We start from the raw sequence: 23503 nt of genomic DNA on the forward strand, positions 1-23503 counted from the left end.
CCTCCACAGCCGACTGCCGACGGCCCGCGCTACGGCATCGCCACGCTCGTCCATCGGCAGGCAGCTGCAGCCATCCCCATGCTGCCTGGGAACACCGGGACCCCGATCACGCCTCCCCACCCGCCCCATGCTACGCCTTAGCTCTCGGTGCGTACAAAGAGAAATCCGGTGTCTGCCGGGCGTGCCCGCCGCTGCCCCGGGCGCCGGGGGGGCAGGAGCGCTCGCCCCGGCACAACCGCTACCTGCAGAGCAGTGACTGAACAAAGGAATGGGAAGGAAAAGGGGGAAAAAAAGGAAGAAAGAAAAGAAACATTTGAAATCTTGTGTTTACTAGTATTCAGTACATGAGATTCCTAAAGAACAACTTGTCCTCCTAGTTAACCTTGTCCTGGAATATATACAGGTTATTTGTTGCTGCCACGGCAATGATATTCTCGGAGGGGTGCCAAGCTGTATGCAGGATCTTTTTGCTAAAGTCCAGACTGTCCACGCTAATTTCGTCTTTCCTCCGCTTGCCGCCCACACAGACCTTGCGGGGCTTGAGGATGGCGCGGGGTTTGCTGTTCTCCCGCGAGGCCTCCAGCGTCACGTCGCGCTTGGTGTTGCGGTCGAACATGCGGAAGAAGTTGTTGTAGGAGCCGGTCATGATGACGCTGCGAGGAGGGGAGGCAAGACGGGTCACGGCACGCGGCCCCGGCCCCCGCCGGCCCCAGGCCCCCGCCCAGCCCTGACACCCCAGACCTGCCCGGCACGGGCCCCGCGGGACGCAGGGCACAGCCAGGACAGCAGGCAGCTCGCGCCCCGCAAGGCTCAGGCTCGGCCAGCGAGGCCGTGCTCCCACGTCCTTCTCCTTCGCCCAGGGAATGTGCGTGGGGAGGCAACTCCTTACAGGGCAACGACGCCTACGGAGATCCGTCTTGTCTTCACAGCAAAGGTTTAGCTGAGCTGAACCGAATGATTTTCACACCTTTTTAGAGGCAAACTGACTAGGGGCAGATGGAATATCCAGAGGCGAATGAGATTTGGATTAGATTTGGAATCTGGGCTTCAGGCCCAGTTGTGCCTCATTAACTTGCTCTGATGGTTCAGAGAAAAAAAATGTGGCACCCCTGCCAGGTCAGCTGTCTCGCGTATTTTCTGCCACCTGGTTTGGTGCGATTTATGCGTGAATAGTTGTCATCCCCAGATTTTGGCAACCTGGAGCCAAACGCATCACCACCCTCCTCCAGGTGTGGGTGAGACGGAGACAGGAACAGAACCCGTCCCGGTGAGAGCTGGGACCCCCTCAGGCACCCTCAGCAGCGCTGGGGTACGGGGCTGCGGCTTTAGGAGACCCCGGTTGTACCCACAGGAAAACTCTCCAGACCCCGCACCCAGCCGACGGCTGGGAAGGGACCGCGCGGGGATGCGGGTGCCAGCGCTCCATCCCAAAGCGTGCTGCCTCCAGGCCCAACACAGCACCCGCCGGCGTGGAGCCCCGCTGCCGCTGCCGCTACCGCACCGCTCACCTGTCGGACCCGTTCCAGACGCACTCGAACTTGTCGAAGATGCAGTCGTTCTCGTAGAGCGAGCACAGCTTGCTCCGCAGGTAGTCGTGAACCTGCCGGCAGGGAGGGACGGGGCGTGAGGCCCCCACGCCGACCGGCACAGCCCAGTGGCTGGCAAACACCCGCCCGGCACCCGCCGGGGGCTGAAGGACCCAGCAAAGCCCCACACTCTCCGCAGCCAAGCCAGGCAGCGCTGGGCACGGCCCGTTATCGCCTGCCCTTGACCACGGCCGCCCTTCCACTCCAGCAGCACTGGGCAGCACCCAGCACGTCTGCTGGCAGAGGGTGGCAAGGACCAGCGCTCTGCCCCGGCGCTTGCCTCCCACGCAGCCCTCCTGCCTCCAGCACCTGAGCTTCCCCTCCTCACCCACACCCAACCTGGGGACGTGGGTTACAATTCACCCCGCCGCTCCAGCCCACGTTTAACGGTTCTTCGTTTGCTTTCCATGACTTAATGGCACGATGCTCCCATCCATCAGGTTTGTACCTGTCCCCGCTGCTGCCGGCCCGGGAGCACGGCTCGGGCAGGAGCACTGCGGGTGCCCAGCTGCTGTGGGTGCCCAGACGTGCCGCACTCACCTGGTAGGTCTCAATGGGCCGGTTCTCCATGTTCAGGTCCCACACCTTGACAGTGAGATAGTCCCGGGTCATGATATACCTCCCACTGTGGCTGAATTTGACATCAGAGATTGAGGAGATGATCTCGGAAAAAAACGACCGGTTACTTGGGTCTTCGGGCTCTTCGAAAACTGTGGAAGAGGAAAGGACAAGCCCCGGCATCAGCCAAGGCAGGAGCTCCCTGTCCCCAGGCCAGGGACCTGCCGCCCTGCCCCAGCACCGCAGGATGCTCCCGGGACGGGAGCAGGCACCTCCGGAGCCGCACCGCCGCATGGCAAAGGAGGCTCCAGTTTGGCTGCGGGGACCTACAGACGACACCGAGCCGGCAGCCGGGGGCAGCCACCGCCCTCCGGCCCCGGAGCCGCCCGCCCAGCTCTGCTGCACAGAGGCACCCGCATCCCCGCGGGACATCACCAGAGCAGGCTGGGCGAACGCGCCCCACGTCCGGCTTGGGCCTAGACGAGACAAATGCCCGTATTTTAAGGACTTGGCTTTGCACAGTTGAAGCTCCTTTGTTTTTAATGCGTGCAATAAGCGAGAAGGATCATCAGAGAGCAATCTATCAACAGCACCGCAGAAGCCCGGAAGATTTAGAGCCTTGAATGCCATTTCTGCTCTCTAGAAATCAATGCGCAGCGTAACTGAAAGTCAATGTAAATATTTTATAGCCGCTGCAACCTACACATTTAATCTGATCAGTCTTTGAATAAATCAAAGTTTGAACAGTTTGAAGGAGACCTATCAAGTTCCAAATTAAATGTATTTACAAATTTGATTTTGAAGTAACATCATCTGAGCATGTAAGGCTTTAAAAAACCATCGAAGGGATGCATCAAGGGAGATGCTGCCGATGCGGAGACATCTGTCCAGCCTCCTCCTTCCACCCCTACAGACAGCTCTCCCGCGCAGCACTGAAGCATACCGCTGGGTACCGCGGAGAAGCTCACACCGCGTCACTTCTCGACGGGAAAAACCCAGTTGCGAGCCACACTGGTCCGACCCTCGTCCCCAGTGCTGAGGCTGCGCTACAAACCCTCTGCCGCGGCAGCTGTTGGCTCCGACCGGCCGGTGGCCGGAGCAGGGGATGTGCCAGCAGCCGGCCTGGCCGCTCTGTGCTCCAGCGGCAGCGTGCCGGGCACAACGCTGCGCCGAGCGCCGGCGTTTGCTCGGGCTGTGCATCTCCTCGCTGAGCCCGGTGCTACCAACACCTGAACTCCTGAATATGGGGGGAAAAGCGCCTTAAGTGCCAGTATAAATGATCTCTCTACAGATCAGAAGTGACATTGCCCACAGCAGGACCCAGCTCCGGCTCCTTTAATCACCAGCAGGAAATCTGATGACATGTTGGGTTTTTTAAGGAAGAAAAGTGACAGCAACAAGAGAAAATAAAGACGTGAGGCAGTCTGTGGAAAGCGTCTGAATGCCACGGCTTGTCTTCGCTGTAATCGTAGGTTTGCTCACCCCAGGTCAGCTGGCTTCATGAGGCTTGTTGTAATGGCTGCACGGTTTCCGTCACGGATGCCTGTATGTGAGCTTACGTCAAAGCTGGAGGTGTTCAGTTTATAGGACGGAGGCAAGAGGAAATTGTTGCTGATACCATAGAAGTAGAAAATGTTAAACTGCAGATCAACAGATCAACACGAAGGGCCTCAAAGACTGAACCCAAGCGCTGAGGCAGCGCCGAGTCAAGTCAGCAACGGTGAGACATCTGCGGTACGAAGAGCTGGGACCAGCTCTCAGACATCAGGTACCGCATCCCTGGAGTGGCTGCAGGGAGCGTTCCCGCTGGCACGGCGTCGCATCTGCTCTGCTCCCCACCAGCACGCTGCCGCTCCCTCCTCCAGCAATTCTCTGTCCTGCGGGTCCTGCCCCAGCAGCAGCGAGCGAGGGCTCTTCCGTCCCCTCGTGCCCGCGGGGAGCTGGCACCGGAGAGGAGCGTGGGCTGCAGCGATGCCCAGGAAGCGGCTGGGGCAGGGCTGAAGCGTCAGCCCCAGCCCAGCGGGAGAGCAAGGGGTGCAGCACCTCCTCCACGCCAAGGACCTTGCGCACAGGGACAGAGGGCAGGATCCAGCCACGCACGGAGCCCAGCACGGGATCCGGCCCTGTGTGCAGTCCAGCGCAGAGGAGCCGTCAACTTTTTAAAATTCAGAGCAGCTAAGAGGTGAAGTCTGGTATGGGTTAACTGCCTTTCCCCTGTGCTGGTCTCCTTGCCCACCATACTGGGGCTCTGATACTGGGAGGCAAAGACCAGACCTACCAACGCAGAGAGCAATTCTTCAGACGACACTCCTGGAGACGACCTCCCCGAGCTGCTGCCTCCACACTCGTCCGCGCTGGAGCACTCTCGGGCAGAGGGACCCTCTGCCGGGGCAGCTTCAAAGCAAATGGGTTTTTTCCACTCATCAATAAATTTAACACCAGTTCAAGTACCATCTTTTCTTTCTCATTCCTCATTTAGACTCCAATCACGATAGCAACAGACTGGAAAACCGAAGGCAGAGCAAAGCTGCGCTGCACCGCCGCCAGGCCCAGGACCAGTCACTCGGGTCCCTCTCTGGGCTCAGCGTCACCTCTCAGCTCAGCCCCAACACCCGGCCTGCTAGAAGCGAATGATTCACCAGGTGGAAATTTTGATTTCAGATGAAGACTCAGATTTCAGAGTGCTGCAAAGGCAAAAAGGTTTCCTGCTTTCCTAAATGAGCTCAGGGTGGCACAAGAGGCTTGTTCCTCACCTCCCCGGAGATTTTGCACAACCGACGAGTTAATTCTTAGCTTGGGGTCTCGCCAGGCCTATTATTCTGTGCAGCAGGACATCCTTAGCTCCTGCGAGGGGCCAGGGGAAGGAGATGGTTAACTTTGGGGGGAGACACTACCAGCTCAGCTCTGCTCCAGCCGAAACCCGGGACAATGAGAGCTCGGCTCAGCTCGCCCCGCAGCTTCCCAGTGCCGCGCAGCTTCGTCCACGCAAAGAAGTGAGTTTTCTAACGGGCAATTGGATCTCTGTGCTCTACTTATATAACCTTTTTCCTCTATAAAAAGGCTTAGCTGAAAAAATAGGTAAAGAGAACATGCTGTTAGCAGGAACACGGGAGTGAATGTGTTTTGCTGGAGCCTGATTTGGCTTTGCAGAGTTGGCACTCTTTAGTGTGCCAACAGCACGCGGCAGCCCAGAGCTCAGAGCTCCTCTGAGCTGGCAAGGGGGATTTCCAGAGGGGAGGCCAAGCCTCTCCAGGCGTTTAGAGGACGCCCGCTAGCCACGCGGCAGGCTGAGCCACCGGCAAGGCCAGACCATCACCCGGCGGGAGCTGGGCACCTCGAGCCAGGGCAGGCAGAGCCCTGTGCTCAGCCGCAGCACGCTGCAGGTCGCCCCAAACCCACACGCCAAGGTCAGAGAAGTTAAGTCAGTCCAGATGTGGCTATTTTACTCCTGTACTCTCTCCTCTCTTTGCAAAGACACAGCTAGCAAAGCCCAGCTCCTCTCCCTCTTCTCCTGCTCCTCCTCTTCTCCCCCGTTCCGTGCATCCTGAGTTTCAGGTTGCACCAGCTGCATTCGGTGACTTGTCAGATAAAGGACTTTGGATCAATCAATCCAAGCTGGGCTCGAGCAGGCCAGTCCTACACAATAGTTATTCCCTGCTGAGCTCTTGGGGCGTTACTGACTGGCCACCAGCAAGCACGCTGTGGGTTTACCTCGCAGCGGTGTTTCAGCATGGGTCTGTATTAACCTGCACGAGGCGAATCCCCGCTGACAGAGGAGCAAAGCCACGTCGCCGTCCCTGCCGGCGTCTGGCTCGCGCGCGCTGCTGCCTGCGCCACGGGCTCGTGCGTGCTCCCCTTGCACACCCCGCACGGGGCCCGCCCTCGGGCAGCGCCCGTGGGTCAGGGAGCGAGGGGGACGCAGGCCCGGGGGCTGCACGCCGCTCACGTGTGCAAGGTGGCCCGTCTGGCCCCTGTGCTAAAAGTGATGGAGCCACTTGGTGCGTAGCCCCGGGCGAGGCACCTGCCCCCTCTGGACTTCAGCTGAGGCTCCAGTTAATCTGGTAATAAACATGGCCCCCATGGAAACCTGGAAGCACAGCGGAGCAGCGCTTGCCCGGGCAAACGCATTACCCCTCTGCTGCTTCTCTTGCTTCAAATAAAAAGTTAAAACTCCACCGATAGTTCACCTAAGCGCAAAATAAATCATGATCATCACTGAGGAAAAGCTGCGCTAGCATAAGCAGAGAATTAAGCTTTGCTTTATACCAGAAAACTCTACTCTGCGACCCGCTCTCAGCCCAGAGGTGCAGGAGCCTTGCAGCCACAGGCTAAGGGGCAGAAATTCCTAGTCTGGTGCCCATCTCCCCCGTGAACTTGAGCAATTCGCTGTTCTGCCTCATTCTTCCTATCTATCTGTAGCGAGGCAACGAAATGTCTTCCTCACCGACGACGTACAGATTAACGAAGCGCTTTTGGCAGCGTGCTCTAAGCACCAACACAGGCCCTGGCAGCCCCGGGGCAGGACCAGGGGAAGCCGCTGTCGGTGGGGTGGCTGGTCCCTGCTGTCCCCAGACCCTGCAGCACCGTCCCCATGGCACTGGGCAGCAGGGCCACAGCTGCCCACTCACTGCGGGACGCCCGGACCCTGCCCGGTCCTGGTGCTGGGAGCAGTGGGGACTCAGCCAGGTCGGGGGTCACAGCACACAGGCAGAGCGGCGGGGGTCTGAGACCCAAAGCACGTGGCTGGGCAGGGCAGGGGCTCGGGGGAGCTATTTTTGCTTCCTGGCTGAAGGCTTTTGTGTGTGGCTTTGCTCCTGCTGCAGAAGCAGATCTGGGCTGCTGAGCTCATGGAAAGGATTTCTGAGCACTAATTCTCTGTTACACAACAAACCTATTTTCCTCCGACACCGAGCAGGAGCTGCCCTCCCCACGCCGGCTCCCTCTGCCAGCCCTCCTTCCCCGGCACCCTCTCCGTGGGGACGCAGACCAGACAAACCCCGAGTTGGCCAGGAAGGGCTGCATGGCCCGTGGGGGGACCCTGCTCCCCAGTGAGACCGGCGGCCTTTCACCATGTGCTCGGAAATCAGCAGCGATGCAGAGTCTGGCTGGGGCTTCCTGGGGCTCCCCCAAAAGGCAGCTGCCCTGGGCCCTGAGACAGCGGCGCCGGCCCAAAAACAAGGGGGGCTTTTTCTTCTTTAGATCTACACCTGCAGTCGTGGAGGGCAAAATCTGTAAGCTGTTGGTCACGTTATCAAAGCAGCTTTGCGTGCTTCTTATTTCTAACCAAAGCTGAGACTGTTTTCAGCAAAGAAGAATTACTTGGTAGTGGTGTTGAAATGCAGCCAGCAGTGAAAAGACAAGGCAGCAAAGGTCCCCCTTTGGGAAACGGGCTGTATTTTGAGCATTCTGTTTCAGGAGTTTGGTAGGTACAATCACAGGTGGCTCCTCAAAAAAAAAAAGCTAAAAGCCCAATGCCTTTTGCTATGGGGAAAGAACTGTAGCAACCCCCAACAGGGTTTTTCCTCACTTTCCTATACGCTTTTTGGAGCAGGATTGCTTTCGCTGGTGCTCCAGGAATCCCCATCTCCCCTTCGGCTTCCCATGGTGCTTCCAACAATGCACACAATTTCTCTGTGCATGGTGTGCCCAGGTAGGTACCCCCTCGCAGGACCACTGCCCCTCTTCGCGCTGCAGCACAGGGCTCTTCACGTCCCCCCGGAGCAGGCACTTCTGTACGGAAGCCGCTGTTCTCTCTTAGGCCAGCGGTGTGGCTGGAGGTAACATGCGTAACGTCACAGATCGCAGGGGCCTCAAATAGAATGGGCAAACAAAATTTAATAATAAGAGAAGCATATAAGTAAAAGCTGTCCCCGAGCAGCACGCTGCATCTATCTAAATAAACATGACTGGGATGTGCAGTGCTGTCTTCTGCATTTTTATTAAATGTTGACAGTTATTAAATGTCTCCGTTGGAGGATTCGCCTCCAAAAGCCAATGTTGCTTTTCATTTTGAACTTTGATGAACTGTCTCAATTTCAACTCACACATCTGCTGATCTGCAGCTGACTGAGGCTGATGCTTCTGAGGGATGGAGGGAAATCAATAAGGAAATGTCACGGGCGAGGTCAAACCGAGCCGGGACCCACCGCTGGCTGCTGTGCTCGCCCAGGGCTGGAGGGATGCAGCAGTACCCAAACAAAGGCGAATGCTGGGGGGGTTCTGCTGCTGAAGTGTCAGGAAAATGAATTTTGCTTGCTCCTTAATTCTATTCTGTAGGACCATCACTGTAGGACTGCAAGACATGGTCGTGAAAGGCAAGAATAGAAAGGTGTGTTTTGCGCAGGATTTGGGAAAACTGCCAGTCGATATTTCCGAACCTCCAGACAGCGATGTAAGCTTTCCTCTACATCCGTTTCACCCCAGTTTAAAGCCAGGCATCAGGCTGCAACCGCAGCTGAAGAGCTCAAAAGCAGTAGCTGGTGCATAATTCCTTATCGCCTCTAGGAAACCCCAATCTGAAACACACCCGGCTGCTCTCTGGATGTGGATTACTAGCATTGGGCTCCAGCAAGTTGCACCCAGTTTGTGCATCTTTTTCTCATAGCATGATCACACTTCAAATACTGAAAATATCATTAATTTCCCACAAGATATTGGCCATTTTCTGAAGAAAACTCAAACAAGAACAAGAGACACAGGGGTTTAGCCATCCAGTCACACAGCACGGCGGCCCTTCCTTCTGCCGCATTTCTCTGTCTTTAAGGCAGATACCAAACCCCTCCAGGTCTGTTCCGTCTTTGAGCCTTGTTTCCGACACCGCGCTCAGCACAGAGCTGCCCTCCAGGAGCTGCTAGGGCACACAGACCAGCAGCGGGTATTTACCGGCCCACCCAAGAAGGGCGCAGGTGTTCGTGTCGGTACTGCACCGAGCAGCTGCCCAGCCAGGGAGCATCACCTCCAGCAAGGACCTCGTGGCACGCAGAGGCTGAGCAGGGTGCTGCCGGCTGCCTCAGCAGCAGCTCGCTCACTGCATCAGCCCGCGGAGCGCCCAGGACATGCCCCACCTGCCCAGCTTACTCCAGATTTTGAGGGCGTTTTTCTGCACATCCTGACCCTGCGGCATCAAGCACAGCTGACAACGGGACATGGGGCTACTTGGACAAACAGCCTGAAGAAACGCAGCGCTCCCTCTCTCCTGGCACTGACAGCTCAGCAGCCGCTGTGCAGCCACATCCCAGTGACCCCGCAGCCCCGCTGCTGCCGAAACATCACCCTGGGGTTTTTAACGTGCACCCACAAAGCCTGTGGGGCCGGGACTTGGGGGAAGCTGCTCCTTTTGGGAAGGGGCAGGACCGAGGGCAGGTGGCTTTGGGAACGCCCGGGGCAGGCAGGACCACAGCCCAGCATGCCCGGCGGGAGGATGGGGCGAGGCAGCAGGGCAGACCTGAGCCCAGGTCAGTCTCCGCGCTCCCTTTTTTGGGCCCTTTTAACCCGAAGGGGACCCTGCCCCGCCTGTCCCGCTGGTGAGGGCCCTACTCACACTTGGCATGGCGGTCGCAGAGGGCGGAGGTGCGCATATCGCACAGCCGGATGGTGCCTTTGCTGCTGCTGTAGACGAAGGTGTTGCAGTGGTGCGGGTGGAACTCGGCGGCTGTGATCACCTCCGTCAGCTCCTCCATGTTGGCCGGCTTGATGTCCACAATGTCTGGCAGGGCAAGTCAAGGAGCCCCACACAGCCCAGCCCAGACCCCGCTCCTCCCGCAGGGTCTCCTCCTGCTGCCCCTCCCGCTGATGTCTCTGGGCACCTGGGCATCCCCCGTCCCGCACAGACCAGGCGCTCCTGGGCGAGCAGCACCGTCCTGCGGGAGAGCCGCAGCGCTGAGCCGGGACCAGCCAGTGCCGGCGCAGGGCAAAGCCAATGTCCGCCACTTATGCCCAGCTGGGGACCGCAGCTCTGGTACCGGGGCCCAGAGCCCCTCTGCGCGGCATGAGACCCGACTGCCCATGCGCCCCGAGGCAGAGTGAATGTGCTTTACTGCAGCGTCTGGGCACAGTGCGGAACCACACCGAAAAAACCAACCGGGGGAAACAAAACCAGGATCATGACGAGCAACCGAAAACCACCACAGCCTGGGGTGCCTGCCCAAGGACATGTAATTTCCAAAACATTTCACATGCTTGGGCTCAGTGAAATGCTGGGTTCAAAACCAAGCTGCGGATCCTGTGCCCAGGCTCCGCGGACGGTGCCGGCAAGGACCCACGCAGCCCCACAGAGCCTCCCGGCGCTGCAGGGGACAGCTGACAAGCGTCCATCCCGGCCTGACACCACGCCAGCGGTCACCAGTGGAAGCGGATTCAGATCTTACAGTGCAATCCAAACACCCAGCGTGGGACGATCTACCCACTGTGCAGCGGGGCAGAAACAAACCTTTCCTCACCCCCTGGAAAGCAAATTAAGACCCTGATGTTCCTGGCAAGACAGGAGTTAAAAAAAAACACAGAAGAAGATACGAATCTCCCACCCATGTGGGGTGTTCTACAGCAGCAAGAGTTCCCCCAGAAGCAGCAGCCGTGGTTCACAGCCACTGCGTGGTTTCAGGGCCCGGCCGTGCTGCAGGTCCGCAGCAGAACCTGGATCCCAGTTCAAGCCAGACCTGAGCCCAGCGCACGCCTGAGCGCAGCGCACGGCCCTGCGGGACAGCGACCGCTCCCTCCCAAACTGCTGCAAGCGGGTTGTGCTGCTGTTCATAAGGCATGCCGGCAGCCTGCAGTGAGAAGTGGCGCAGGACCGCGCTGTGTCGCGATGCCGCTGCACTCCCTGCGGTTCTGTAGCGATCCCGCACTTCTGACCCGCAATAACCTTCTCACGGCAGCCCCGATGCTTTGCTCAGCAGAGGTTTCAAATCCCATCAAACTGTGCCGCAGCCGTGCGATGTGCACAAAACCAGGGAACTCCAGTCCCCAGGAGTGCCTCTTCTCAACTCGCCGTCAGGGACCAGATTTGGGTTTTATCACGAAAGTGAAAACTGGCAAGACGCTGCTCCCCTCCCCAGCAGGCAGGCAGTGCTGCCCCGGCTCTCCTCCCCCTGATGCCAGCGTCACCCGAGGCCCCATCGCGCACCCGCAGCCGAGACAGAGCCCGCCGGGGCTGGTCCCGCGGCTCAGCAAAACGCAGCCAAACCGGGGACACCCCGGGAAGGGGCTCCCAGGCGCCGGGCAGAGAGGTGACACCGACGCCCTGGCAAGCCAGTGGGATGGGAGCCCTGAGGGGACATCTCTCTAGGGGTGACATTTCTCCATCAATTCTTAGCAAGCATTTTGGGTGCTGTACTTGCACCTTGGCCAAAGTCCCTTGGGCCGTCTAAACTCCCCAAGGTTTTACCCAAATTCAGCACTCCTCACCCGCTTACCCAAAAAGCAACATGCATTGCAGCACTGCTCAACCGTACCCCCTTCCAGCCCCCACCAGCCACATGGCTGTGACTGCTAAAATCCTCTCCAGCTGCCTAAATTTGCCACATGCCCTGGGGATTCCTCAGTAGAAATCACTATATAAATATCACCAATGATTAGTGCTCCATTGTTATTATTTCTGATGCGGCAGTTACAAGGGTGACTGGCACGACCTCATTTGTACGACCGTGACTGGCAGCCTGTCACCAAGCTGCAGGGTATGATGGGGACTGCACGATTAGTACTATTTCCTCTCTCCGTCTTCCCCAAGGCATCTGTCTTCTCCATCACCCACGGACCCCCCCTCCCTCCCACCCGCCCCATGCAGACCCTGCAGGCAAAATTCAGAAGTGTGTCACCCGCACCGGGAGGCAGGAGTGGCGATGATGCCAGCTGAGCCCTGCGCCGCGGAGGGAGCGGCTCGGTGTGACGGCCAAATGTGCCCGCCGGAGACAGCCCCGCATCCCGCTGGCGGCGCGGCTCAGCCCGGCAGCACGGGCAGAAACGAGAGGGAAGTACCTTGATAATGACAGCCGGGGATGGGATTTCAGACGTGCTGCAGCCGGGTGCACGGCAGACAGCACTATTTTGTGCTCCTGAGCCCCTGCGAGCCCTTGCCAGCGGGTGAAGCTCCTGTACTGAGGGGGGTGCAGGGCCAGGGCCAGCAGAGATGCCGCGTGACCCGCCCGGTCACCACCGCAGCAGACACAGGCGCCGTTCTGCTGCCTCCCTCGGAGCCAGACCTCGCAGGTCCCCGCTCCGCCGCTCACCTTCAGTGGGGACCTGTCTCCCCCGTCCAGCTTTCTCATTCCCCCACCGACATTTGCACGTGTCTGGGCCCCAGGGCTTTCACACCCCAGCTGCCAACCGAGGCACCTCCCTATTCCTGCTCTTCGCCGGGCTGGGACCGTCCCGGGGGCCGCGGCGTGGCGCGCACCAAAGGATACTAAAACTTTGATTGGTGATTTCAAAGTTCCACAGGTTTATCCTCAGGTCATCTGCCGACATGTAGGTCTCGTAGTCGCTGTTGACGGAGATGGAGTTGATGTGGTAGGTATGTGCGTTGGCAAACACCCTCCGGGGGGTGGCCTCCACCATCAGGTCCATGGGCCGGAGCACGGGTACCTGCGGGACGGGAAGCAGAGCATCAGTGCCCAGGGAGAGGGTCCGGCTGCCCCACCCGACCCACGCCAGCACCCAGCACCGGGGGTTGCCTCCACGGCCTCGGCGGGTGCCCGTGCAGCTCTGGCTGGCAGCTCTCCATCCCACCCTCCATGCTCTCACCAAGGCAACCCAACACCTTCCTAACTGTATGAACAGGACAAGCAGACACAAAAGCCTTTTACTTTTGAAAGAGACACTGGCACAGTAAGATTGCTGTGAGGCAGCAAGAGCCTGGTAAACCGGACTTGGATCTCTGCTGCAGCAACTGTTCGTTCTTTGGCCAAAAAAACCCCAAAACTTCCACCTTGTTTTGTCACTGTTAAGCAGAACCTGAAATTCCTTGAGCATTTCTAACAGAAATATATTTCTTGAGACAACCAGGTCAGCACAGGTTTTTCTTTTGACTTTTCTGCATTTGTTTCACAGTGAAGTGATGGAGGTAAGAGATGAGAATCACAGAATCATTAAGGTTGGAAAAGACCTTTAAGATCATCAAGTCCAACCATCAACCCAACACCACCATGCCCACTAAACCATACCCTGAAGTGCCACGTCTACACGTTTTTTGAACACCTCCAGTGATGGTGACTCCCACCACCTCCCTGGGCAGCCTGTGCCAATGTTTGACTGCTCTCTCAGTAAAGAAATTTTTCCCAATATCCAATCTAAACCTCCCCTGGTGCAACCTGAGGCCATTTCCTCTCATCCTATCGCTGGTTACTTGGGAGAAGAGACCAACACCCACCTCACCATAACCCCCTTTCAGACAGTTGTAGAGAGCGATGAGGGCTCCCCTCAGCCTCCTCTTCTCCAGACTAAACAACCACAGTTCCCTCAGCCGCTCCTCACAAGACTTGTTCTCCAGACCCCTCACCAGCTTTGTTGCCCTTCTCTGGACACGCTGCAGCACCTCAACGTCCTTCTTGGAGTGAGGGGCCCAAGAAGAGACAGGGAAGAGGAATGCACAGGGCAGGGACAGATGGAAGGAACGGGAAGAGAGCTACACACGTTTGCCTTTAGGTTAATAAGCATACCTCATGTAAACATGGGGGAATGGAGGGATGCAGCAAGGACAGCATATGCAAGGAGCGGTGTAAGTAACGCCTTCACACATGACGCTCTCACGGCAACTCAATACACTAGAAAGGCATCAGTCTGAGCTCCCGTTTGCCAGTAAGCTGTTCCCTCAAGCTACTCCATTACTGGGTGTATTATCTGTGTGCTGCCCAAAGAGATTTCCCATGGCTGCAGAGGTGGGGACGGGAGTGTGACAGCCAGCTCGAGTGACACTAGAGCACAGTGACTGCCAGCTCAGAGCCTGAGCTTAATGTGACGAGCCTGCCTGCTAATTCAGCCTGACATGGTCAATGATGCATCGTTTGCCGCTGAAGGACTCTGCTCAGCCATCTGGGGACGTAGGCTCGCGTTTTGCTCGGGGATTACAGGAACCGAGCTGTCATTCGGGCCGTCGGAAACATGACGGTTGTGCAAAGGGAAAAGGTTCAATGGTTACACCAGGCCTTGCCGGGCACAGCGAAGTACAGCAAAGGCTTCGGCAGAGGATTGCATCTCAGCGAGATGATGCTGTGCGGCCCGACCGCACCTCGCACCCAAACCCCAGGCCAGTTCCCCTCCCCGGCAGGAGCCGCGCTGCAGTGCGAGGCCACCGGGGCGATCGGGTCTGAGCCAGAGCAGCGTGGCCACCTGCGACTGCCAGCGCCCCAGCACAGTTCCCTGCCCAGTTCCCTGCCCGGTTCTGGATGGCAGTCATCACAACCACAGAGCTAAGGTAAACTCTTCAGCCAACGAAATTCACCGCACGTTACTTCAGAGCCAAATTCCGGGGAGCATTTTATGCCTGGAACTTGGTCTGCCACCAGGTAAAACCCCACAAGAGGAACAGACCTGGTCACCCACGAGCATTTCGTTCAGGCAAGAGTCCGCACTGCAATATGGAAAACAGCAAGTGCCCATGCCCGTCTCACCAGGTGCTGTAAGCTGTTGCTTAAGGGCATCAACAGTAAGTATTTACACCTGCAAGCACTGACATTTCGAGGCAGGAGCAGCCAGGAACGCGCTGGGAGCACACGCCGGCTCGGGGATCTCATCCCGCGACAGCCGACATCTTGCAGCAAACCCCGTCTCGGGACGGCCAAAGGGAGCAGCTGCCCGGCGCAGGCTGGGCCCCGGCCGGGTTTAATCTCTCCTCCGCCAAGGCCCACCCCGAAGCCGGCTGGGAACGCCACCGCTGTGGGGCAGGCCGACGTGAGCCCGTGGCGTCAGCCGACACGGTGCCGGCACCGACGCGCGCCCTCGCCGACACGGAATCGCAGGCAGGGAAGAGCCTTCTGTCTCCCCCTCTCCCCGCTCCCCGCCACGGGACTGCTGTCGGCTGCGTCTTTTCTAGCACGCTGCCTGGTCTGCAGCAGCGTAACCCCCAGCGCCCCGGGAGCCCCGCCCAGCGGCGGACAGACCCGCATTACATTTCTGCTTATCGCACCATAAAGGAGAAGAACGGGTGGTCTGAGGGAAGACCCCGCAGGCTGCTCCGGCTGCCGCAGCCGCACCGTCCTGAGGGAGCGGCTCTCGGCGGCAGCGGTCGGTGACGGTGAAGAGAAAGCGCCCAACAAATGGGGCAACTGAAAAAAAACGGTCTTTCTCTTTTTTGAAGCACGTAGAACCCAAGCCAGTGTCTGCCTAAACCACCCGGCTCCCACCAGCATTGCCACGGCAATTCTCAACAGCACCGAGACCTCCTCAGTGCATCCCTTCTTCAATTACAGAACCAACCTGCAGGGCAGGCTCTGGTATTATATATACCCATTATTAAAGGGTAATTCAGTGTAACAAACCGCATCAAGTACATAGAAAGGCTGTCAAATAAAATAAACCACTAATAAATTAAATTACTTTCTCTTTTCAGGAAGAGGGGATTGCCAGTCATTTTTCATTTAAAACAAAATATGTCTTAATTTTTCTTTCTGCCGTTAGCAGGCACCCCCTGCAAAAGAGCTGGTCCCACTCATTCAAAGCACACACGACACTCGATTCCTCTCTCCTTGTCGGGCAAAGGCTTCCCCTTTCCAGAGTTAATGAGGCACTAATCCTCCCTTGAGCTGTAAAATTCATTTTCTCCCTGGCTGGGGTGTGGAGGGAGCCGGCGTGCCCTGGCCCCTTCCCGCCGCCCATGCTGCGTTTCCTCCTGCCACCTCCGGCCGCCGAGCGAAGGAGCACGGTGCGGGTAACGCCATGTCCGTAACTGCTGCCACTTCACCACTTGGGTCCCAGTTCCCATCAGGTTTCCCCCTTTCATTGTCTGTCATGTCAACTGTCACCAAATGCTCCCTGCTCCCGGGGCAACGCTTCGTGTGGCAGAGCTTCTCCTCCTCGTTTTCGGTGCTGTGAGGGACGTGGCCTGAAGAGATGCAGAGATTCGGTGTTTCTCAGGACAACCGCATCCTCTGCGCAGAGGTGCTATATGCCATGCGACTCAAGGCGCAGTCGCTGCCAGGGATCCTTCTCATGGGATGCGCTGGAGGCCAAAAATCCCTGAAGGGTGTGAATACGAGAGGGCTGGCTCGTGAAGGGAAAGCCCAGAGCAGACAGGCAAAGCAGCGATACCGCCTCTGCCCCAGAAAGCGGCGGCCGCACCCCAGCATCGCCCCGGAGCGGGTCCTGCACCCGTGCCTGCACAGTGCTCCTGGCCACGGGCAGGCGGGGCGGAGGGTGACCGCAGACTTGTCAGCGTTGGGACCAGGCACCCGCTTCTGGGTGATGCAGTTACCTCCACGGGAATCCTCTCAGCACACGGGAGCCGCGCTGGACTTACGCCAAGACCCACATCTGACCCAGAGCAGTGGCCATTAAGAAACAATCAATAAATAATCCATTTAGGTGTCTATCCAGTCCCCACCTCGTCAGGGTTACCCAGCCTCAGCGTTAACTGCGCTCGACGCTCCGCAATCACCTGCTGCGCGCAGCGGGACCGGCAGCAGGCCAGCCCGGCAGCGCAGCGGCTGCAATGCCCACCACAGAGCGGCTCCCGCCGCGGCCCGCTCGGCGTCCATGGCAGCGCTCCTGTCTAACCGGCGATGCCGTAAACCAGCGGACAGGGCAGAGCTCCCCCCTCTCCTTTTGCACGTGCAGCCGGACAAGCTCTGCCCTTTCCGGCGCGAGCCGAGTGGCGGCGGCAGCACCAGGCCAGCGCCGACGCTGAGGCGTAGCCCCGCTCCCACCAGCCCACCTGCCCCTGCCCCGCGCAAGCGCTGCCTGGCGCGCCGTTTGCTCCGCAGGCTCGCGCAGCCTCGGATGAGGCAGGATTTGGCCGCGTGGGATTAGTCACAGCCAAAGCCCAGATTAACCCCAGCCTCGGGTTTGCAAGAAGGAAAACGTAATCCAGTTCCCGGGAGGTCAGAGCGCAGAGCTGGCTCCTCAGGGATAAATCCTACAAGGTTCTTTGCCTGCTCCAGCAGCTGAGCTCCTCTAAACGCTCCCCAGTGTTTATGTCTTACCTCCAAATGGCATATTCTGTGCTGTCAGCACCAGGAATAACTGGCCAACGCTGCCTGGAGATTAATATTTTGCAGACAAAATGTGCATCAAACACTGTTTTCATGGCAGACTGACAATTTCATGCTCTTCAGGATTTTGTCTTACTGGACCTTCCCCCATGAAGCAGAAGGTACCTTCCTGCGGGAGGGTAAACCCCCACCTCATTACTGGTCCACGTAGCTGACTGAGAGAGCTTCTGGCTGCACATCTCCCTCCCTGCTGAGCATCGCACCAACACCGTTTCTTCTGCCGCCTCTTTCTGAGCCTTTTTCTGCACAGTGAAATGCAGGCACAGGCTTGCTGCCAACCTGAAGATCCACCTTCACGTGTGCAGGCCCGAAAGGCGCAGGCTGCCCCAAAAGGGACTGGGTCCCAGCTGGGGGGCCAGGAGGAGCGGGAGGACCATGGACACCAGGTCTGCAGGGAGGCTGGTGAAGCCAGCGCTGCGGTGCCGGAGCAGGAGTGTGTGCTGCCCAGCAGACCTGCCAGCCGGAGCCATGTCCAGCTTCTCAATGACCACTTCACCACTGAGGAGGCTGCTGGCACACCGCGGGGCACCGGCACACCGCGGGGCACCGGCACACCTCAGGGCGCCGGCACACCTCAGGGCGCCGGCACACCTCGGGGCACCGGCACACCTCGGGGCACCGGCACACCGCGGGGCGCCGGCACACCGCGGGGCGCCGGCACCAGCACCAGCAGGTGCTCAGCGCACACCTGTGGCTGCGGGAGTCGGAGCTGGAGGGGGAGAAGGAAGAAGGTGTGACACGTACCCGGCTGCGTGCCGAGACCCCGCCGTGCCGCGGGCGTGAGCAAGGCCCACGGGAGCAGGTGGCAGGTCCCTGCACCACCTGCCCCGTGCCCCTCCCAGAGCCCCCGGCCCTGCGGTAGGACAGAAGCGGGGCTATCGTCCTTCTGTCCCCACCGGGGTGCCCCAGCAGAGGACAACGAGAGCCGTGTGTGGGCAGCAGGTCCCAGCCGCGACGGCGACTGAGTCGCAGGAGCGTCTGCTGGGCTCCGCTCCATCGGCACCGAGGTGCAGAGTTCAAGGCCTGAAGTCAGTCCCCATGGGCCAACTGTTCAGGCCACCAACACAGATACCCCCCAGAAAAACCAGGGCCAGTTCACAAGGGGTCTTTAGTGCGAGGCTGAGCGCTGACTGCAAGTGTCGTTCCACATACAGCCCAAATCATCCCTGATTTCCCGTTCTTTGTATATTTTTATAGCATGGTAGGATTTTCCTTTGTTTGTAACTGAGAATTTGTCCTAGTTCAGTTATTACACTCCAGGATTACTTTCACCATGTGTACCTAAATTCTGAAATAAGTAAGTTTGCAGAAATCTCAAAGAACAAACAGAAAATTTTTCTAATCTGAAGTTAAAAATCCTGAACTGTTCCTGCCAATCTCATTAGAATTGCATTCCCCTTAAAGATGTGATTGTTTGAAAAAGATATTTTTAAATGTATTTCTCCTTCTGAAAAAGAGCCACCCGGCAGTTTACAGTTTTCCTAATTTTCCCGGAGGAAGTGTGTAGAAGCACAGCCATGTTACCAAACACACATTCAAAGCAATCCAAACCCATTTGGTAATTCTGCCCGGCACATTGTTTTTACAGTACGTCTAGACACAGATACCAGCAGTGTAATTGCTGTGGAAAAAGAGATGAACAAAAAATATCTGCAAGGTCAATTCTGGTCAACGGCATTTCAAGGCGAGTTCACAAATATTAAAAGGTTGAATAACGAGTTTTCACCAGAAAAGAAAGAATTCAACTCATGACCTGGGAAAAACAAAAAAAAAAGAGAAAAGCAGCGTCAAAACAGGCTCCTTCATTTCAAGTACCTGCAGAACGAAGCAGGCAGAGGAGCAGGCAGTGCACGCGGGTGGGTTGGGTGCTGCCGCTGGCTTGGCCAGGAGGCAGCTCCTGCTCTCCAGGCTGGCCGCGAGCGCCCCGTCCCCTCGCCCAGCCAGGCCCTCCTGCACCCCGCGCCCGCGGTGCAAGGGGCTGGCGCTGCCCGTCCCGGGGGGAACCACCGTTACCTGCACGGTGACTTTGGAGCCCGAGCCCGGCAGACTGGCTGTGTGGCATCACTGGGAGACCGAGCCAAGCCCTTCCTTCTTCTCATAGGGCATTGCTTCAAGAGCGACAACAATTGTTGTTGTTTGCTGTCGAAGTACAAGCCGGTACACCCCACATGTCCCCAGCACGTCCCAGACCAGCACGGCGGCTTCCCAGTGACGGCACTGCATGGTGGTGAGCCCAGTGCCGCCCTGCTCGGGCAGAGGGGCCAGGCTACCGAAGGGCAGCCGAGCGTGCAGATGTCACACACCGAGCCGCTTCAGAGCAACGTAAGCATCTAATGAAAATGGGAAAATCCTTTTTTTTTTATTTCTGTGGCAATGGTTTGATGATGATCATTTGAAATTGATTAGTTCTGCCATGTGCATTTTATAGCCAAGAAAAGCCAAATGTTTCACATTACCTTGTCATTTAAATGATAATGCTTTGGAGAATGTATACAAGGAAAAGACAGACAAATCTCGTTGCTGGGGCAGAAATGCAGCAGCACAGCCGTCCTCCTCCAAAGCAACCCCCACCCCTTTCCCCCCTCCCATCACACAGCCTCGCGCTGCGGCTGCCCATCGGGTGCACTGGCCGCGGTGGGAACACAGCACAGCCTCCCCAGGAAGCTGCGCCCAGGGGCCCAGAAATCCGAGTGCTCTGGCAAAATGGGAGATGTGAAAATTTACGATGGATTTTTCTGGAACTGAGAGAGTGAAGTGTTAGTTCTTAATCACAGAGAGCTTTGTGACAGCTACAAACACCAAGAACCGAGCACATCAGTGCACCCGCTCATGGCACCCACGTCACGCTTGGCCTGGGAGGGCCATTCCTCACCCAGGGAGGTGTCCAGCAGAGACCACAGAAAACCACCCTCTGTACCACGGCCACCTCCTGCGCCCTTGGTAACTGGGGTGAGACGCGGCCCTGCTGCCCAGAGCAACTGGGCTCGTTAGGTGCACGCCAGCCAGTTTGCAGGGTGCTTCGTTACTTACCGACTTTTTAAAGCACTTCGCGCAGAGATCAGCTGCCCGGGGCTGGGAAAGTTGTTCCCAAAGGGCATCTGAGCTCCCCTGGGATTCCCTGGGACAGAGGAGGGGAGGCAGCAGCAGCCCCTCCTGAGACCCCCCACCAGCCCTGGGGAGCCCCGGCTGCTCCCCCCGCCGCGGAGCAGGGGACTCAGTGTAAGAAATCCCAGCCTGGCTTGAGAACGCACAGCGGCCCCGATGCAAGGACATCCTTCAGCAGCAGCCTCCGCGCAGCACATCGGGACTGCTGCTGCTGCTGCTCCTCTTTAAACGGACAAGGTAATGATCAGCCCCTCTCTACAGCAAAGGCAGGCCCGCGGGCTGTCGAGCCGTCTCTCCCGGCGGTTCCCCCGGTTTTGCTCGTCAGAGGCACAGACAGCATCTTGCCGCACCAGCAGCCGGGTGCCCACAGCCGCCGCCTCTGGCGGGGGCCGGTACCAGTGGGAGGACGCACAGCGGTGTTTCACCGCAGCCTGACTCGCGTTGTGTGGGATCAAAGCAAACGTATTCCCCATTTAAAAAGATTTACGCCCTGGATACTATTTGTGTTAATTATTTCCTGCACACATCCCGCGGCATAGGTACGGCTGTACACAGCGCGTCACTCGAGAGCTCGCGGAGGCTGTTAAACGAGGCCGAAGGGCTGTAGCTATTAGACTAGGAGCTATCCAAATGAGCAGAGCTCTTTTAATGACAGCAAACGCCTTACTTTACAGCCTGAGCAGAGTTAAATATTCCTTTTGCACTATGTGGGTTAGGAATTCCGCAGAGAACAATGCTCATCGAGTACATTTAAACCATTACAACAAATGGGTACGAGATGATGGCAGCAAGGTGGTTTTAAAACCCTTTTTTGCCTGTCTGTGGTTGAAAATTAAACTGTGGGTGCACGGGGCTCTAATCCAAAACTCGAGCATCACAGGACAATTAAACATCAAAGACTGATACACCAACCTGCAGCAAAACAGTTACAGTTAGGTAAGTATCTGTCTAAGTAAAAGCATCAAAACTTTGGATCAAACTGGGGCTGGCAGAAGACTCCTCAATCTTCCGTCCTCAGGGACAGCAGGCGTTACGCAGGCAGACACTAATCACCGAAACACCGAGCACTTACATCGTGTTTTACCTCTTCCCGTGGCCGTGAAGCAGGAGCCGTACGTTCCCACGGGGCTGCCTGCCGGGGAGCAGGGCATCGCAGCGCCTTATCTCACAGTGCAAGGGAAGACGTCCAAGTAGCAAACTCCTCCAGCCATACGGCATCAAGCTGCTACTGGGAGTAAATGGACTGACAGTAAGATGAAGGCTGAAACTTTCGAGGCAGACAGTGGACTCCAACAAATAGTGTCCAATTCTCTGATATTTCAGTATGATTTTGTACAGGGAAAAAAAATCAGAATTCCCTCCTTCCATGACAAACTCTCGTGGTGCAGGGGTGTTCCCGGGGTGAGCAGGGAGCAGGGATGGGGCAGGCAGGTTTCCCAGTGGGATGGGCTGGCTGCCCCCACCCCACACACAGACCCCATACACCGCAGGGCTGGCCCCCGTCCTTGGGAAATCGCCAGCACCACGCTGCCCAGGGCTGGACCCGGCCCCGGCCATGCCGGCGGCATCTCTGCACCCCTGCCCCTCCTCGGGATGTCCCGCTGGGCACCAGCGGTGATGGATGGGCAGGATGGTGTAACTTCAGGTTGAGCACTTGCCAAAACGCCTGGGCTGATTTTCAGCTCCACTTCAGCCCTGCAGTCGCCAATTCAAGCGCCAGGATGTGGTCAAACACAACCCGCTCATGTCAACCATCAATAGCGAAGATAAGCAGAACAGTTATTTATTTATGTATTTGCATAACCACATCGCCCGAGGTGTCACTACCCCCATCGCGGGCCCCGATCGATCGACAGCCGCTTCCCGCCGGCACAGCGGGAGCACAGAGGCAGGTCCGGGATGGGAGCCCGGCGCGCCAGCTCGGCACTCCTGCATCCACCCTGTGCCCACCCCAAGCAAACGCACCCAGGCTGCCCGTCCCTCCCAGCCCGGCGTCCAACAGAGGTGAGAGGAGGAGGAGGAGGAGCAGCTAACGACAGCGTTACGGCCCGGGGCACACGCAGCACTGCAAAGCCAACGCGTGCGGTGCCGCGGGGAGGGCGGCAGAGCTGGCATCACGCGCAGGGGAGGACACAGTGCCACACGGCCAGGGCCACCCGCCGTGCTCCTCGTGGCCTCCCCTCGCCCAGGCAAGGGGGAACCCGCCAGCGGGCCTGGGCAGACGGGGCTGCGGCACGCGTCCCCCCGCGCCTGCCAGTGCGGGTCTGACCGGCTGGCGGCCACCACAGGCGAGACGGGCGTCGTGGCACCTCCAGAGCTCATAGCCAGGCCAGCCCAAAAGATAAAAATGCCTTTTCAAAAGGTTAAAAAGTTTCATTTCAAAATGGCAAAACTCAGTGTTCCCATAACGAAATGTCTCACTTAAGTGGTTACCTTCATGTTCTGGCAATTTTAAAACAGTTTGTGCTGGAAAAGAACACAAATACACAACACGTTTACTCCTGGACTGTTTGAGTTGCTTCACTTGCCCCAGAAATTCAATGTTCTTAAAGAATACACAAGAAATAAAAATAAATCAATATTCAGAAATTGCTCCCTCGTGAGGGCTGACCTTGCGTTTGCCGTTCTGCATGGCTTCCAGCAGCGTGCTGGGGTGCTCAGGAGGCCCCCGGGCACGGGACTGACCCCGACAGCCACCCGCAGCAGAGCTGGGCACGGGCGCCGACATGGCAGACCTAGGCGAAACGGTGACCAAGCCCAGAGTTTTTCCAGTGCGTTTAGCGAGAGGAGGAAGCACTAACTGGAGTAACACCCCTTAGCACTGCTGTCTTTCTAAAACCTGCCTCCCAGCCCTGCAGAGGGTTGACAACCCCAGCTCCGACATCCAGATGCTGAGCAAACTCCTCCAACGGGCTGTCTAGGTAACGGCATATTAGGCTGGAAATGCTGCCTGAAACATGACATCAGATACATATATACATGAAAGAAAACGTTTTCTTGCTCAGTAAAGAAAAATGCCTGCCAGCTACCAGGAGCAACTCAGTACGGAGACGAGAA

At 57.7% G+C, this 23503-nt stretch overlaps 1 protein-coding gene across 2 annotated transcripts in view; it reads right to left on the reverse strand.

The window, feature by feature from the left end:
* Window positions 1-230: 230 nt before the first annotated feature.
* Window positions 231-23503, reverse strand: part of PPP2R2B (protein phosphatase 2 regulatory subunit Bbeta) — a 113633-nt gene continuing 90360 nt past the window's right edge. For both annotated transcript variants that reach the window (XM_082006111.1, XM_082006110.1), the window contains exons 5-9: window positions 12545-12722; window positions 9685-9849; window positions 2127-2296; window positions 1509-1600; window positions 231-653 (exon numbers count right to left, since the gene is read on the reverse strand). In XM_082006111.1, coding sequence (XP_081862237.1) covers window positions 374-653; window positions 1509-1600; window positions 2127-2296; window positions 9685-9849; window positions 12545-12722 — 885 coding nt within the window. In that variant the 3' untranslated portion in view covers window positions 231-373. The remainder of the gene's footprint in view (window positions 654-1508; window positions 1601-2126; window positions 2297-9684; window positions 9850-12544; window positions 12723-23503) is intronic.

Source organism: Phaethon aethereus (assembly GCF_964289735.1).
Source record: "Phaethon aethereus genome assembly, chromosome: 14".
Classification (NCBI taxonomy): Eukaryota; Metazoa; Chordata; class Aves; order Phaethontiformes; family Phaethontidae; genus Phaethon; species Phaethon aethereus.